At 39.1% G+C, this 17,526-nt stretch overlaps 1 protein-coding gene across 1 annotated transcript; it reads left to right on the forward strand.

The window, feature by feature from the left end:
- Window positions 1–10,038: 10,038 nt before the first annotated feature.
- LOC116747166 (cell division cycle-associated protein 4-like) lies at window positions 10,039–10,584 on the forward strand. Its single transcript, XM_032618961.1, has one exon. It carries the CDS (start codon window positions 10,066–10,068, stop codon window positions 10,582–10,584), a length of 519 nt encoding a protein of 172 aa, XP_032474852.1. The 5' UTR covers window positions 10,039–10,065.
- Window positions 10,585–17,526: the final 6,942 nt, after the last annotated feature.

The following is a 17,526-nucleotide window of genomic DNA, read 5'->3' on the forward strand; positions in this document are numbered from 1 at the left end:
CATATGTATATGTGTAACTGATTCACTTTATTATAAAGCAGAAACTAACACACCATTGTAAAGCAATTATACACCAATAAAGTTTAAAAAAAAAAAAAAAACTTTGTTACATACAACAAACTCATAGGCATTTAATGTTTTCTTCCTAAACTTATATTCAGACATTCGTAAGGCTGTACAGACAAAAAGTCTGCAAATATACTCAATTTCTGTGGTGTAATAAATATCTTTTTTGTTTCCAAAACAGAAAGTCATTCAGGCAATGTTGGCAATGCAAAACATAGGTACCACAAAAACTAATCTCTCCTTATTGTTATTTCCTACCTTTCTCTCCTACGTTTTATTATTTCAGGATGGAATCCAAGTCACGACTGGATAGTCAAACAGAGAAAATGAGGCTCCTACTTTTCCCAAATACTTCAGCTGACTCATATTTAAGAATCAGTGTACAAACATATTTGGTATCTAACTTTAAAACTATTTTAGCAATCCCTGTAATATTAATGTGAAATTTTTTAAGTTTATTGCATAATAATCAGAAAGAAAATTAATCCAGAGTAAAGAAACGAAAACATGTAATTTCATAAAATAAGCAAATAAATGAATCACTTTGGATCATCTTAGTTCCTAAGCAAACACTGTAGTAGAAACCACTACCCAATGTATATATGAACTATATAGTAAACAATACACACACATGGAAAACTGAATACAATTTGCATCCAAATAAAAGTCATAGGGCTTCCCTGGTGGCACAGTGATTGAGAGTCCACCTGCCGATGCAGGGGACACGGGTTCGTGCCCCTGTCCGGGAGGATCCCACATGCCGCGGAGCGGCTGGGCCCGTGAGCTATGTCCGCTGAGCCTGTGCGTCCGGAGCCTGTGCTCCGCAATGGGAGAGGCCACAACAGTGAGAGGCCCGCGTATCACACACACACAAAAAAAGTCATAAATATTTTGATCCTTTTTCCCAGTTAATGAATGCTTTGAAATTTATATATATATATATATATATATATATATATATATATATATATATGGCAGGTAACCCCAAACCATGCATATTCTAGCATAGACCTAATTTCTATCATTGGGCCCAGAGAATTCCGATTTTAGGTAAAGAAATCTCAGCCCATCCAGCAGGAAGAAAATCACATGCAGAGGAATAAAAAGCAAAGGAGCTCATGAATAAATCAACTAGATTTATTTGAAGAAATGTACATGTAGGTAATAAATATTTTAGCCTTTGGAGAAACCTATGTAGGTTTGCCAGATAAAATACAGGCTGCCCAGTAATTTGGATTTCAGATAAAAAATGAAAAACAATATCAGTATAAGTATATCCCATGCAGTGTTTGGGATATACACTAAAAATTGTTGCTTATTCTGAAACTGAAATTTAACTGGTTCTCCTATATTTCTATTTGACAAGTTCAACAACCTTAAACCTACCCCAAGTATATAAATAGTTGAATCACTGTACTCTCAAATTTACTGCTAAAATACTTACATGTAATAAAAAGTAGTGCTTATCTCCTTCCCAAATACAACAGATTTTATCCACTATCAGTGAGAACTTATTTATGGGAGAAGTATGGGAGAGATATTTACTCAGCACAAGATTTCCCCAAAGGTTGTTAGTTTCTTTTTTCCATCCATCTTTTAAGAAAATGGATTATCTATGCAACAAAACCTGGCCACATTGCCTTGTTGAATTCATAGTAAATTTAGAGGAAATACTCTAGTTTCTTAGAGAGTGGAGCTATTACACAAATGGTGTCCTTGTTTGACCATGTAAATTAAGTACTTTTGATACATAAGTTGTGATTTCTTTTGCTTCTTTCCTATGGCAATTAAGCTGATTTGCAAAACCAAAAAAGTCCTAACTAAAGAGTTTAATATGAGTATATTAGTCCCTGCTAAGCTGCTAATCCTGTCACATATTTCTATAGATCTACACTGTAGGAGACTTATTTTAATACTTCTTTAAAATATTGCCAAACTTTCTTAATATTAATTTTTAGATACTTGTAGTTATTTCATTCTTTTTCAGCATTAGCTCAGGAGCAGCTATTTCCAAAAACCTTCAAAGTTAATTTTAATTTTTTTCTTTTAAAACGTTGAAAGCTTGGCAAGTGTGTAAAGTAATGAGAACAAATTTTAGTTTATATGCTGATCACCTTAAAAGGTGCAGGGCCTTGTCAATTTTTAAAAAATCTTTGCCCTTTGAAAAACCAAAATGCTGAGTCCCTTCTTCAAATAACATACTGGACCTTTCAAAGTAGCAGGAGCAGAGGACATTATGGGTCTGGAAGGGCAGGTGCAAAGCTTCACAGTAAGGTTACCATAAAGTGAATGTGGGAACTGGGACAACCAGATGTCTAGGTGGGTAGGCTTCAGAAAAAATGTAGAGGTAAAGAAGCTGTTTGGCTCAGTAGGAGAAAGGGCAGAGTCCCCAGCATATGTAGGTTCTGAAGTTCTGGGAAGTCGGCTTGATGATGACAGGGAATATCTTGATTGGTAGATAGATCCACAGATAGGTAGATCATCTCCCTCCAAGTCTCTCATTCCTCTTCTCTGTTTCTCTTGCTACCCTCATCTTGCTTTCTTTTTGATACCCTCACTTATCTTTTTCTACAGCTTGGCCATAGCTTTAAGTTTAAATAACACTAGCAGCACCTTCCTGAAGCAATTTTGCTTTACCCCCCCAGGGACCTTTTTCCTATCAGACCTTATGGAGAAGCAGAAAAGACAGAACTAGATCACATTTGACACACAATGCCTCATTGCATTTAGAACAGACCTACAATGCAAGTTTGCCAAGTTATCCTGAGGTTCACCTACCAGATTATTAACACTTAAGAAAAACCTTAATTTTGAACTCTTTATTTGGGAATTAACTTGAGGAAGATGGGGTTATAAATGAGAATTCTCTGAATTGATTTATTGTATGCATTTTCATACGTTTTGCTTAATATAACTTTTGAGTACAAAATAGTATGTTCCCCTATGTATAAAGTCAAACTTCCAAACCATACTTTGAGAACTAGTTCTTTTGTGATGTTGATCTACTTCTCATTTCATTTTCTAGAGCTTTAGTACATTTCCCAGATAAAACGAAATTAAAATATGTGTTAACTATGTAGTTTTAAAATATGCATTTAATGTAAACATTGGGAAGATTTAAATTTAAACACACACAGGAAAATTATTATTGTGTGGATTAGTTTTTCACTGAAAAGAATCGATGGTTTTCCACTGAAAAGAATCGATGGTTTTCCACTGTAAATTTTAATGTTCTGCCTCTTGGCTAAACACTAGAAACTAACTACTGCTAGCTGAAGATTTACCTATTTCCTATTAACTATCTATTCTTTTCTACCTCTTATTTTGAAAGCTTTTTATGTTCTTCCTTCCTTAAAGATGATTTTCATCTTTACCATCCTATTTGATTTATGCAAATAAGTCCAACTTTTTCTTTTCCTTTTTCCTATGGACAAAGAATACATAAAATCCAGCCTGCTACTCATGCATGTCATGATACATGCTAGAAATTGTAAGGCACCTGAAAGGCTGTTTTGACCATAAATACTTTTGCCACTAACCTACATTTTTCCCTTTATTCATCCCTTGTAAGGTAACACGTTGATGAAATTGCTCAAAATGGACACGTTATCAGGGAGTTGCACAATCTATTACACATTATCAGGCATTACTACGTCAGTTCCAAGAGTATCCTATTTTAGTAACCCAGTAGAGATTTAAGGGAATAAGGTAAAGGGAAAATGAATGAGGCTCATTGAAGGGAAAGGCTCCAGAAGGATAGTGCAAAAAGGGGATTTATGAAAATTCCTTTCTCTGCCAATCCAATCCTATTACTTCAGAATTAAGGTGGGTACTCTTCCTGACATTACAACCTTTAAAACATTGAATATACTACTGTCAGTGGATATCTCCTTCCTCCTGCATGTGTATTGATACCAACCTCTTTTCCTACTTTTATTCCCCATCAAGCTACCACATACCTTCATTTACTATAAGCTAACAAAACTATATAAAGAAAACAGCAAATTAAATTTGAGCAAATCAAAACCATCTAAAAAAATGATCTTAAAAATGAAGATAATACATGATAAGAAAATGTTATCAGAGGAAAATATAGCAAGTGCGGTATGTACATCTATGTCTCCTGTTGACTCAACTTTAAGTATTGGATAAAAGCTTTCACTCTCAGCAAAGAATGGATAGAAAAATTTTGAGTTGATCCTAGTGGGGAAGATTCCTGCCATTGGAAGGGAAGAGGAGATGGCTTTAGAGTGGTACAGAGGAAGGATATAGCTTGATCAACACAGAGAAGAGTCACACAAAACAAGTGATCACTCGGTTGTAGAGAACAAGAGAGTATTCTTCACAGCTTCGAGAAGGAAAAAGAACTAGAAGGGTAGGATAGAGGCAGAAACTCTAGAAATCACTATATGATTTTTTTTTTTGCTGAAATAGAAAGAGATATACATAAAATGGTCAATTTAGTTTAAAAAGCAACAGATGAAAAGGAATTGGCAGCATTAAAGAAAATTTTTTATTAAGGTGTTCGTTTCTTAATTCTGCATGAGGGTGCTTTTCCTAAAAAGCCTTTTGCACCTTGGGTACATCCTTTAACACCCTGGTACATGGTGAGGAAAGGAATAAAAAGGTCAATATGTTTTCATAGCTAAGAAAATTACTGTTTATCAGTAACCATAGGATTTAATAACTACTGATGCTTATCAAAAGTAAGTTATGTCACATAGGCTTCAGAATCAAGTGTGCAAAGGAACACTAGAGGACAAAGGAGAAAATGTCCATTTTGTAGTTGACAGAGATAATATTGATAACAGTGAAAAAAATGGTTCCACAAAAAGGCTTAACATATTTGAAAGTAAAACCATTCTGATAGAAGAGGAGAGAGAGGACGTGAAATTTACATCATGCCATGCCCCACCTAAAACCCTTCAGTGGCTCCCTATACAGGGCTGTGCATGATTTGGCCCTGCCTACCTCTCTATATTTCATGTCTTGCTAGTCTTCCTCCGCCCTCTCAATACTCTAGCCATGGTGAACAACAGTACCTTTGCACAAGTTGCTGTCTCCTTTTGCCTCTCTCCCTCCTCCAACTCAAATGCTGAACACTTATTCTTCAGATCTCAGTTAACCACAGGCTGGATTTGATTTGCTTCCCATTATACCATCAGGATAGGTAGATAACATACATATTACTTACATATAATATGCATAGATATATTAATCAGATATCAGGGATAAATTAACAAATACCCCGTTTTCTCAAATAGAAAACTTGTTTTTGAAGAAACAACACCGTAATCAATCTAATAGAATGATACCACAGTATAGTTAGGAAGAAAATATACTTAAAATAACTATCATTCTGCTCTTCTTGGAATTTTTATCAAATGTTCTTGTCATTCCATTAAAAAAAAAGTACTACAGCAATTGAGAGGTTGGTGGTTAGTAGGTATAGTTCCATATTCAAGCTCCTCTACAAAGTACATGGTAATGATGTGACTGATTCAAATGCTTTGGGGGTTGCCACCTTGGAATAAGCAGCAGCAGAATATATGCAGTGCAACTTTTTTCATTTTTATGTGCTGAAAATAAATGATTCAGAGTTCCCCACCACTGATTGGGGCATGCTTTATTGTTATGTACTGAATGCGAACAGACCATTTCAACCTCTTTACACAAAACTGGCCCTGGAGATTTGCAAAACTTTTAATTCATAGCAGATAGTTTAATATAAAACCATTTCTTAAACAAGTGCCAAACATTGTGCTAAAAACTTTTCAAGGAAGGTATGAGATAGATTAGATAGATATATGATAGGTAGATATTTATATATCTATATATGCTTTGTCCATTTTACCCACCTTTTCTCTGCAGTGTATGTCACATGGCAGTTCTCAGTATTTGTTAAATGAATGAATGAAAAGTGATTTTCATTTCATAAAAGTCAGGAACCTATGGATTTAAAAACTTGCCCAAGATCACTCAGCTAGTAAGTGGTGAACTAGATTCATATTTGACACTCAAAATGTTCTGGATTTTTTACAGAACACTTCACTATACACTGCCTCCCTATTATGTAGTCATTAGGTAACAAATAATAGCTTGTTTATTGTCTTATTCAATATATAAAATCCATTTCATTTAAAGTATTTTATATATCTTAAAATTATCAGATTTGTTTTACATATCATTACTACTTCATTATAATTATTCCTTAGACATTTTAAACAGATAGCATATAATATATTATAATTTACTGTTCAGGAGACAAGTCAAATGAGTCAATTATAAGCTTTCATTTGTCTCTAAAAACACTTTTATTGACATCAAAATAAGTTTATGAATATATGATTGGAGTCAGAGCACTGACTCCAATCATATATTCATAAACTTATTTTGATGCCAATAAAAGCATTTTTACAAACAGGAAGATGGCTACTTTGATTCCTCACATCCTCTGCACAAGGGAATATAATCAAATGCACAAATTAGTCCACATATATCATTCACTAAATCATATCTTTGTTTCACTTAAAGTACTTGTTAATGCTATGTAAGTAAAGGTTAAACAGCTACACTGACTACCATTGTTGAATCTGATTCTGTTGTTCAAAACAAACAACTAATGAGCAATGTTTATATATGTGCCAGGCACTGACTCTACTTGGCACTTTGCATCCCTCTGCATTTTAATCTTCATAGCAAAATCTAAAGAAGCAGTTATTATTATTATTTCTATTTTTACAGATTAGGAGATTAAGACTCAGAAAGGTTAAGTGATTTGCTCAAGGTTAAACAACTAAATAGTTGAATCAAACTAGAATTTAGTAAAATCCTTAGTGGACACATGAAAATATATGTATATTTAAAAACAGCCACACTCACATCAGAAACTGAGTTCAGTTTCAGAGGCCAGATAAAGATAAAAATTATAAAGCTGGCTTCAATACCTTAATATTATTTGCTCATTTTTAGACCCAGTTATTTTTACTATTTAAATTTTGCTCTAATCAAGGGCTTTAGTTAATTACCCTTTAATTTATTTGTTCTTGATAATTGCAGCAGTGTTTTTGTTTATGTGTTTTGTTTCATAAGGCCAGGGTGACCAGACTATCTGGGAGATAGCTGACTTTTTTTATACTTAGCTGGAAGAATACAAGTATACAAGTTCTGGATATACAAATAGCATCATTACCATACGTTTTAAAAGTATAACAGAGGGGCTTCCCTGGTGGCGCAGTGGTTGAGAGTCTGCCTGCCGATGCTGGGGACACGGGTTCGTGCCCCGGTCTGGGAAGATCCCACATACCGCGGAGCGGCTGAGCCTGCGCGTCCGGAGCCTGTGCTCCGCAACAGTGAGAGGCCCGCGTACCGCAAAAAAAAAAAAAAAAAGTATAACAGAGAGAATATACTGAATAGTATTAATTGAAAATGACCTATCATTTTACAGTAGAAGTCAAGATCAGATTTTGGCACAGATTCATCAAAAGCTTTTCTATTGATGACAGGATTCTGGACTCTTAGTGAAAATCTATTCAATTTTCACTTATGCCTGAGATTCATCCTGGAAGGTAGGAAATGTTTTAATTGGTTTTGTCTTAATAGGATTCTTTCCCCTATCAAGATGTTTACACTTAAAAGATACTTTTAAAAATTATACTGAACTACTAGAGCTAATCAATGAATTTGGTAAAGTAGCAGGATACAAAATTAATGCACAAAAATCTCTGGCAATTCTATATACTAATGATGAAAAATCTGAAAGTGAAATCAAGAAAACACTCCCATTTACCATTGCAACAAAAAGAATAAAATAGCGAGGAATAAACCTACCTAAGGAGACAAAAGACCTATATGCAGAAAATTATAAGACACTGATGAAAGAAATTAAAGAAGATACAAATAGATGGAGAGATATACCATGTTCTTGGATTGGAAGAATCAACATTGTGAAAATAACTCTACTACCCAAAGCAATCTACAGATTCAATGCAATCCTTCTCAAACTACCACTGGCATTTTTCACAGAACTAGAACAAAAAATTTCACAATTTGTATGGAAACACAAAAGACACCGAACAGCCAAAGCAATCTTGAGAACAAAAAATGGAGCTAGAGGAATCAGGCTCCCTGACTTCAGACTATACTACAAAGCTACAGTAATCAAGACAGTATCGTACTGGCACAAAAACAGAAAGATCAATGGAACAGGATAGAAAGCCCAGAGATAAACCCACACACATATGGACAACTTATCTTTGATAAAGGTGGCAGGAATGTACAGTGGAGAAAGGACAGCGTCTTCAATAAGTGGTGCTGGGAAAACTGGACAGGTACATGTAAAAGTATGAGATTAGATCACTCCCTAACACCATACACAAAAATAAGCTCAAAATGGATTAAAGATCTAAATGTAAGGCCAGACACTCTAAAACTCTTAGAGGAAAACATAGGCAGAACACTCTATGACATAAATCACAGCAAGATCCTTTCTGACCCACCTCCTAGAGAAGTAGAAATAAAAACAAACAAATGGGACCTAATGAAACTTCAAAGCTTTTGCACAGCAAAGGAAACCATAAACAAGACCAAAAGACAATCCTCAGAATGGGAGAAAATATTTGCAAATGAAGCAACTGACAAAGGATTAATCTCCAAAATTTACAAGCAGCTCAATAACAAAAAACCAAACAACCCAATCCAAAAATGGGCAGAAGACCTAAATAGACATTTCTCCAAAGAAGATATACAGAGTGCCAACAAACACATGAAAGAATGCTCAACATCACTAATCATTAGAGAAATGCAAATCAAAACTACAATGAGATATCATCTCACACCAGTCAGAATGGCCATCATCAAAAAATCTAGAAACAATAAATGCTGGAGAGGGTGTGGAGAAAAGGGAACACTCTTGCACTTCTGGTGGGAATGTGAATTGGTTCAGCCACTATAGAGAACAGTATGGAGGTTCCTTAAAAAACTACAAATAGAACTACCATATGACCCAGCAATCCCACTACTGGGCATATACCCTGAGAAAACCAAAATTCAAAAAGAGTCATGTACCAAAATGTTCATTGCAGCTCTATTTACAATAGCCCGGAGATGGAAACAACCTAAGTGCCCATCATCAGACGAATGGATAAAGAAGATGTGGCACATATATACAATGGAATATTACTCAGCCCTAAAAAGAAATGAAATTGAGCTATTTGTAATGAGGTGGATAGACCTAGAGTCTGTCATACAGAGTGAAGTAAGTCAGAAAGAAAAAGACAAATACCGTATGCTAACACATATATATGGAATTTAAGGAAAAAAATGTCATGAAGAACCTAGGGGTAACACAGGAATAAAGACACAGACCTACTGGAGAATGGACTTGAGGATATGGGGAGAGGGAAGGGTGAGCTGTGACAGGGCGAGAGAGAGTCATGGACATATATACACTAACAAACGTAAGGTAGATAGCTAGTGGGAAGCAGCTGCATGGCACAGGGATATCGGCTCGGTGCTTTGTGACCGCCTGGAGGGGTGGGATAGGGAGGGTGGGAGGGAGAGAGACGCAAGAGGGAAGAGATATGGGAACATATGTTTATGTATAACTGATTCACTTTGTTATAAAGCAGAAACTAACACACCATTGTAAAGCAATTATACCCCAATAAAGATGTTAAAAAAAAAATTATACTGGAGGCCCCTCCCCAGTGGCCCTGCCCCTCCCGGCAGCCCCGCCCAGTGGGCCCTCCCTCAGCAGTGGTGCCACAAGCGGAGTGGATGCTGGCTGCCAGATGTCTGAGGAGGGGAAACCCTCACAGGTCACCTTCTGAGATCATCGTGACCCCGCCCACCAACACAGCCTCTGGGTGACCAGGCACTGCCCATGGGCTGCTCCTTTCCATAGATGGCACAATGTTTGCTCGAGGGCTGAAGCGGAAGTGTGCGGTGGATGAGGAGGCCGCGCCCGCCTACAGCCTGCAGCACCAGTCGCTCCTGGACATGTCATTGGTCAAGCTCCAGCTGTGCCACATGCTGGTGGAGCCCAACCTGTGCCATTCACTTCTCATCACCAACACGGACCAGCAGATTCAAGAGATGACCCAGGATGGGAGATGGTGCATGCCGGTGCCCCAGACCACAGGGCGGGCGTCGCGCGACCTCCTAGTATCCACGGGGATCCTGTGCTGCTGCACGTGGAAGGGGGTTCACCTGGCCCCTGACCCCAGAGACCTGGCCTCTGACTTCCAAGTGGTCCCAGCGGTACAGGCTTCCGGAGCCTCTCTGGGTGGCATTTGGGGCAGGGATGGTCCTCGAGAAAACAGAGGAAGCTTTCATAAGTCGCTCGATCAGATATTTGAAACACTGGAGAGTCAAAGCCCCGGTGCGTTAGAGGAACTGTTTACCGACATGGACGGCTCCTACTACGACCTGGACGCTGTGCTGACTGGCATGCTGGGCAGTGCCAAGTTGAGCCGGGACGGGCTGGATCATGTGGTGGATATCCTGGTGGAGACCTGAGCTGTGACTGGGGCACATAGCAGATGTGTTTGTGAGGCTGATGGAAACAGCCGGCGCACTGGGGGTGTGGGTGCCCACTACCCTGCAGCCGGGGCTGGCCTCTGGTTTGTCTGCCACTAGGATAACGACCCAGAACAGCATCTGGCCCGCTCCCCTCTCTCCCTCCCTCCTGGCTGGGAGGCTTTTCCGCAGGCCGGTCATCGTGCCCGCCCTGGGCCCTTGTCTGTGTCCTGCTACAGCCCCACCAGAGGATGCCAGCCCCCTTCCTCATCCAGCCTCATCAAACTTTAGATAGGTGAATTTTCTAAAATTAAGTTTTGTACGTTTTGGGCAATATTTTGTCTTAAGATATATTTTTAAAATTTTATAATTTTATCACTTTAGATTTTTTAGCTATTTTCTTAAAAATAATGTATTTTGTCTATAAATATCCTCTGCTGCTACATTAGAAACTTTTATAACCTAAACAGTTGCAGTTGGTGTATTTCATTTATTTTAAGGTTTAACAAACACTGTTCTTTTTCCAACAAGCGTCACTGCCCTGAGTCTGCAGTGTCCACGCATGGTGATTTCCACTTTAGATTCGGGTGTGAGCCTTGCCCATATGCACTGCTGCGGTCAGAGCGAGGTCAGAGATGAAGGCCTTGCATGGCGGTGCCTTTATCAGAACTGCTGTGCGAGCCACGTCTCCGTTAGACTTCAGTGTAGATTTTGGAGGGTTTTATTTATGCCCATTTATGTATGTGTCTTCAGAGCTGAAGGTCAGGTATGGTCTACCTGGAGATCATGCACGCCCTGAGGTGTCTTGGGCGGTGCCTCCAAAGGGTCTGAGACTCAGGGCCCCTCCTGCGCAGGTTCCCCAGCACAACTGACCTTCCTCCCGAAGATGCTGCCCTCTGTGTGCCCCTGCCTGGCTGGGCTGCTGGACCCGGGTCAGCTGGGCCCATGTGCCAGCGTGTTTGGGGAAGGTGTGTGTCAGTGCACCACTGGATTGGAGAATGTTAGCATAAATTTAAGCCTAGGATTAAAGAAATCTGTACACACGTCATTTATGGGCCCTCAATCTTGAGGGTCGTTGACAGTGGGGTTGGCTGGGTGCTTTGTGATCCTGCCACAGGCACTGAGTCCGCCCACAACTTTTAGATCTTTTTCACTTGTTTACAACTAAGACTGTACTCTCTCCCACCCCCACCCCACGTTTCCCATTTCTCATGCTTTTTCTTCCTTCTCCAGCCCTTAGCGAAAAGGGTGGTTTTCTTTTGCACATATGCTATTCTTAATAGCAGTGGTGTGCACCTCATTTTATTAAAAAATTATCCAACCAAAAAAACTTATACTGGAAGGACATAAAGCGATTAACATTGAATTGAGAAATATTATATTACTTGATTTTTCAGATACCTGTAGTGTGTCCAGTCATTTGGACTTTAAGAAATCTGGAGGTGGATTTTGCTCTGATACTTAATATATCTACAACCTTGGCCAAGTTCTACTTGATAAGTCTCAGTCTCCTCATGTGAAAAAAAAATAGATAATTTTTAAAATCTGTATTAAAAGGCAGTTTTGGGAGTTAGTGATTATGTATGGAGCTTAGCATAGTGCTTCACCCACAATAGTAAGCAATCTAAATTTTAATTACTCTCATTAGTGTAGACACAAGATATATGTAAATCCATTTTGTTCCACTGTGTGTGTGTGTGTGTGTGTGTGTGTGTACACGTATGTCTCAGTTTCGTCAAACTCCTTACACAGGAGTTTCTTCTCCTTTAGATGACCATTTAATAATATAATTGTTACCAAACTGAACTCAGGTTCACTTGCCTAACACTCAGCAAAGCCTGTCTGACACTGAGTTGTGGTGAAGGAAAGTACAGCAGTTATTGCAGGGCACCAAGCAAGATGAATGGGCAGCAAATACTCTAAAAACCCAAACTCCTTGATGGCTTCCAAGGAAGGGTTTTTAAAGGCAATATAAGGGATGAGGGTTGCAGTGTACATGATCAGCTTGTGGACCTTCTTCTGATTGGTTGGAGGTCAAAGTGATGTTTCAAGAATCTTAATCTAGGGACTTTCAAGATGGCGGAGGAGGAAGACGTAGAGATCACCTTCCTCCCCACCAATACATCAAAAATACATCTACATGTGGAATAACTCCTACATAACACCTACTGAATGCTGGCAGAAGACCTCAGACTTCCCAAAAGGCAAGAAAATCCCCATGTACCTGGGTAGGGCAAAAGAAAAAACAGAGATAAAAGAATAGGGATGGGACCTGCATGTCTGGGAGGGAGCTGTGAAGGAGGAAAAGTTTCCACACACTAGGAAGCCCCTTCACTGATGGAGATGGGGGTTAGGCGGGGGAGGAGGAAGCTTCAGAGCCATAGAGGAGAGCCCAGCAACAGGGGTGCAGAGGGCAAAGCAGAAAGATTACTGCACAGAGGATTGGTGCCAACCAGCACTCACCAGCCTGAGAGGCTTGTCTGTTCACCTGTTGGGGCAGGTGGGGCCTGGGAGCTGAGGCTCAGGCTTCACAGGTCAGATTCCAGGGAGAGGACTGGGGTTGGCTGCGTGAAGACAGCCTGAGGGGGCTAGTGCACCACAGCTAGCCAGTAGGGAGTCCGGGAAAAAGTCTGGACCTGCTGAAAAGGCAAGACACCACTGTTTCAGTGTGCGTGAGGAGAAGGAATTCCTTCCCCATGTGCCCAAAGAAGGCAGAGCACCGCCTAAGCGAGCTCCAGAGACAGGCGTGAGCCACAGCTATCAGCTCAGACCCCAGAGACAGACATGAAATGGTAATGCTGCTGCTGCTGCCACCAAGAATCAAGTATGCAACCACAGGTCATTACCCACAGCACACCCCCCGGTCGTCCGGGAGCCTGTGCAGCTGCCACTGCCAGGGTCCCATGATCCAGTGACAAGTTCCCCAGGAGAACACATGGCATGCCTCAGGCTGTTGAAACGTCACACGGGCCTCTGCCACTGCTCGCCCCGCATTGCAGTTATGACTACTGTACCTCTCCCTTCCCATGGCCTCAGTGAGCAAGAGCACCTTAATCAGCCACTGATTTAACCCCTTCCTGTCTGGGCAGGGAACAGACACCTGAGGACAACCTACACGCAGAGGTGGGGCCAAAACCAAAGCTGAACCCCAGGAGCTGTGCGAACAAAGAAGAGAAAGGGCAATCTCTCCCAGCAGCCTCAGGAGCAGCAGATTAAATCCCCACTATCAACTTGATGTACCCACCATCTGTGGAATACCTGAATAGACAATGAAACATCCCAAAATTGAGGCGGTGGACTTTGAGAGCAACTGTAGACTGAGAGTTTGCTGTCTGTGACTGATTTGTTTCTGACTGTTATGTTTATATTAGTTTAGTTTTTAGCACTTGTTATCACCAGTGGATTTGTTTACTGGTTTGGTTGCTCTCTTCATTTTTTATTATTTTTTCAAATTTTAATAATTTATTTATTTAATATTCTTTCTTTTATTCTCCCTTTTCTTTGGAGCCATGTGGCTGACAGGGTCCTGGTGCTCTGGCCTGGTATCAGGCCTGACCCTCCAAGGTGGGAGAGCCAAGTTCAGGACACTGGACAACCAGAGACCTCCCAGCCCCAAGTAATATCAGTCAGTAAGAGCTCTCCCAGAGATATCCGTCACAGCTCTAAGATGCAGCTCCAACCAATGGCCAACAAGTTCCAGTGCTGGACACCCCATGTTAAACAGCTAGCAAGACAGGAACACAACCCCACCCATTAGCAGAGAGGATGCCTAAAATCAGATCAAGTACACAGGCACCCCAAAACACACCACCAGATGCGGCCCTGCCCACCAGAAAGAGAAGATCCAGGCCCACCCACCAGAACACAGGCACCAGTTCCCTCCACCACAAAGCCTACACAAGCCACTGAACCAAGCTCACCCACTGGGAGCAGACACCAAAAACAATGGGAGCTATAAACCTGCAACCTGCAAAAAGGAGAAACCTAACACAGTAAGATAACAAGATGAAAAGACAGAGAACTATGCAGTAGATGAAGGAGCAAGGTAAAAACCCACCAGACCAAATAAATGAAGAGGAAATAGGCAACCTACCTGGAAAAGAATTCAGAGTAATGATGGTAAAGATGATCCAAAAGCATGGAAACAGAATGGAGAAAATACAAGAAATGTTTAACAAGGACCTAGAAGAACTAAAAAGCAAACAAACAATGATGAACAACACAGTACATGAAATTAAAAATTCTCTAGAAGGAACCAATAGCAGAATAACTGAGGCAGAAGAATGGATAAGTGACCTGGAAGATAAAATAGTGGAAATATCTACTGCAGAGCAGAAAAAGAATAAAGAATGAAAAGAATGGAGGAAAATCTCAGAGACTTCTGGGACAATATTAAACGCACCAAGAGTCAAATTATAGGGGTTCCAGAAGAAGAAGAGAAAAAGAAAGGGTCTGGGAAAATATTTGCAGAGATTATAGTTGAAAACTTCCCTAAAATGGGAAAGGAAATAGTCAATCAAATCCAGGAAGCGCAGAGTCCCATACAGTATAAATCCAAGGAGAAACATGCCAAGACACATATTAATCAAACGATCAAAAATTAAATACAAAGAAAAAATATTAAAAGCAGTAAGGGAAAACAAACAAATAACATACAAGGGAATCCCCATAAGGTTAACAGCTGATCTTTCATCAGAAACTCTGTAAGCCAGAAGGGAGTAGCAGGACATATATAAAGTGATGAAAGGGAAAAACCTAAAGGAAAGATTATTCTACCCAGCAAAGATCTCATTAGATTCGATGGAGAAACTAAAACCTTTACAAACAAGCAAAATTTAAGAGAATTCAGCACCACCAAACCAGCATTAAAACAAATGCTAAACAAACTAACCTAGACAGGAAACACATGGAAAAGACCTACAATAACAAACTCAAAACAGTTAAGTAAATCGTAATAGGAATATACATACTGATAATTTACTTAAATATAAATGGATCAAATGCTGCAACCAAAAGACATAGACTGGCTGAAAGGATACAAGAACAAGACCCATATATATGCTGTCTACAAGAGACACACTTCAGACCAAGGGACACTTACAGACTGAAAGTGAAGGGATGGAAAAAGATAATCCATGCAAATGGAAATCAAAAGAAAGCTGGAGTAGCAATTCTCATATCACAAAATAGACTTTAAAATAAAGACTATTACAAGAGACAAAAAAGGACACTACATAATGATCAAGGGATATTTCCAAGAAGAAGATATAACAATTGTAAATATTTATGTACCCAACATAGGAGCACCTCAATACATAAGGCAAATGATCACAGCCATAAAAGGGGAAATCGGAAGTAACACAATCATAGTAGGGGACTTTAGCACCCCACTTTCACCAAGGGACAGATCATCCAAAATGAAAATAAATAAGTAAATACAAGCTTTAAATGAAATATTACACAAGATGGACTTAATTGATATTTATAGGACATCCTATCCAAAAACAACAGAATACACTTTCTTCTCAAGTGCTCATGGAACATTCTCCAGGATAGATCATATCTTGGGTCACAAATCAAGCAAAGTAAATTTAAGAAAACTGAAATCATACCAAGTATGTTTTCTGACCACAACACTATAAGACTAGATATCAATTACAGGAAAAATCTGTAAAAAATACAAACACGTGGAGGCTAAACAATGCACTACTAAATAACCAAGAGATCACTGAAGAAATCAAAGAGGAAATCAAAAAATACCTAGAAACAAGTGACAATGAAAACACGATGACCCAAAACCTGTGGGATGCAGGAAAACCAGTTCTAAGAGAGAAGTTTATAGTAATACAATCCTACCTCAAGAAACAAGAAACATCTCAAATAAACAACCTAACCTCACACCTAAAGCGATTAGAAAAAGAAGAACAAAAAAATCCCCAAAGTTAGCAGAAGGAAAGAAATCACAAAGATCAGATCAGAAATAAATGAAAAAGGAATGAAGAAAACAATAGCAAAGATCAATAAAACTAAAAGGTGGTTCTTTAAGAAGAGACACAAAATTGATAAACCATTAGCCAGACTCATCAAGAAAAAAAGCAAGAAGACTCAAATCAACTGAAATAGAAATGAAAAAGGAGAAGTAACAATTGACGCTGTGGAAATACAAAGGATCATGAGAGATTACTGTAAGAAATTATAAGTCAATAAAATGGACAACCTGGAAGAAATGGGCAAATTCATAGGAAAGCAAAACCTTTCGAGACTGAACCAGGAAGAAATAGAAAATATAAACAGACCAATGACAAGCACTGGAATTGAAACTGTAATTAAAAATCTTCCAGCAAACAAAAGGCCAGGATCAGATGGCTTCACAGGTGAATTCTATCAAATATTTAGAGAAGAGCTAACACCTATCCTGCTCAAACTCTTCCAAAATATAGCAGAGGGAGGAACTCGTTCTATGAGGCCACCATCACCCTGGTACCAAAACCAGAAAAAGATGTCACAAAAAAGAAAACTACAGGCCAATGTCACTGATGAACATAGATGCAAAATCCTTGACAAAATACTAGCAAACAGAATCCAACAGCACATTAAAAGGATCATACTCCATGATCAAGTGGGGTTTATCCCAGAAATGCAAGAATTCTTTAATATACACAAATCAATCAAAGTGATACACCATATTAACAAATTGAAGGATAAAAACCATATGATAACATCAATAGATGCAGAAAAAGCTTCTGACAAAATTCAAGACCCATTTATGATAAAAACTCTCTAGAAAGTAGGCATAGAGGGAACTCACCTCACATAATCAAGGCCATATATGACCAACAGACAGCCAACATTGTTCTCAATGGTAAAAAACTGAAACCATTGCCTCCAAGATCAGGAACAAAACAAGGTTGCCCACTCTTACCAATATTATTCAATATAGTT

The sequence above is a fragment of the Phocoena sinus genome, chromosome X (assembly GCF_008692025.1).
Source record: "Phocoena sinus isolate mPhoSin1 chromosome X, mPhoSin1.pri, whole genome shotgun sequence".
NCBI lineage: Eukaryota > Metazoa > Chordata > Mammalia > Artiodactyla > Phocoenidae > Phocoena > Phocoena sinus.

Excerpts from the sequence above, each read along its gene's own strand:
- LOC116747166 (XM_032618961.1), top strand. The coding sequence starts at position 10,066 with ATGTCATTGGTCAAGCTCCAGCTGTGCCACATGCTGGTGGAGCCCAAC.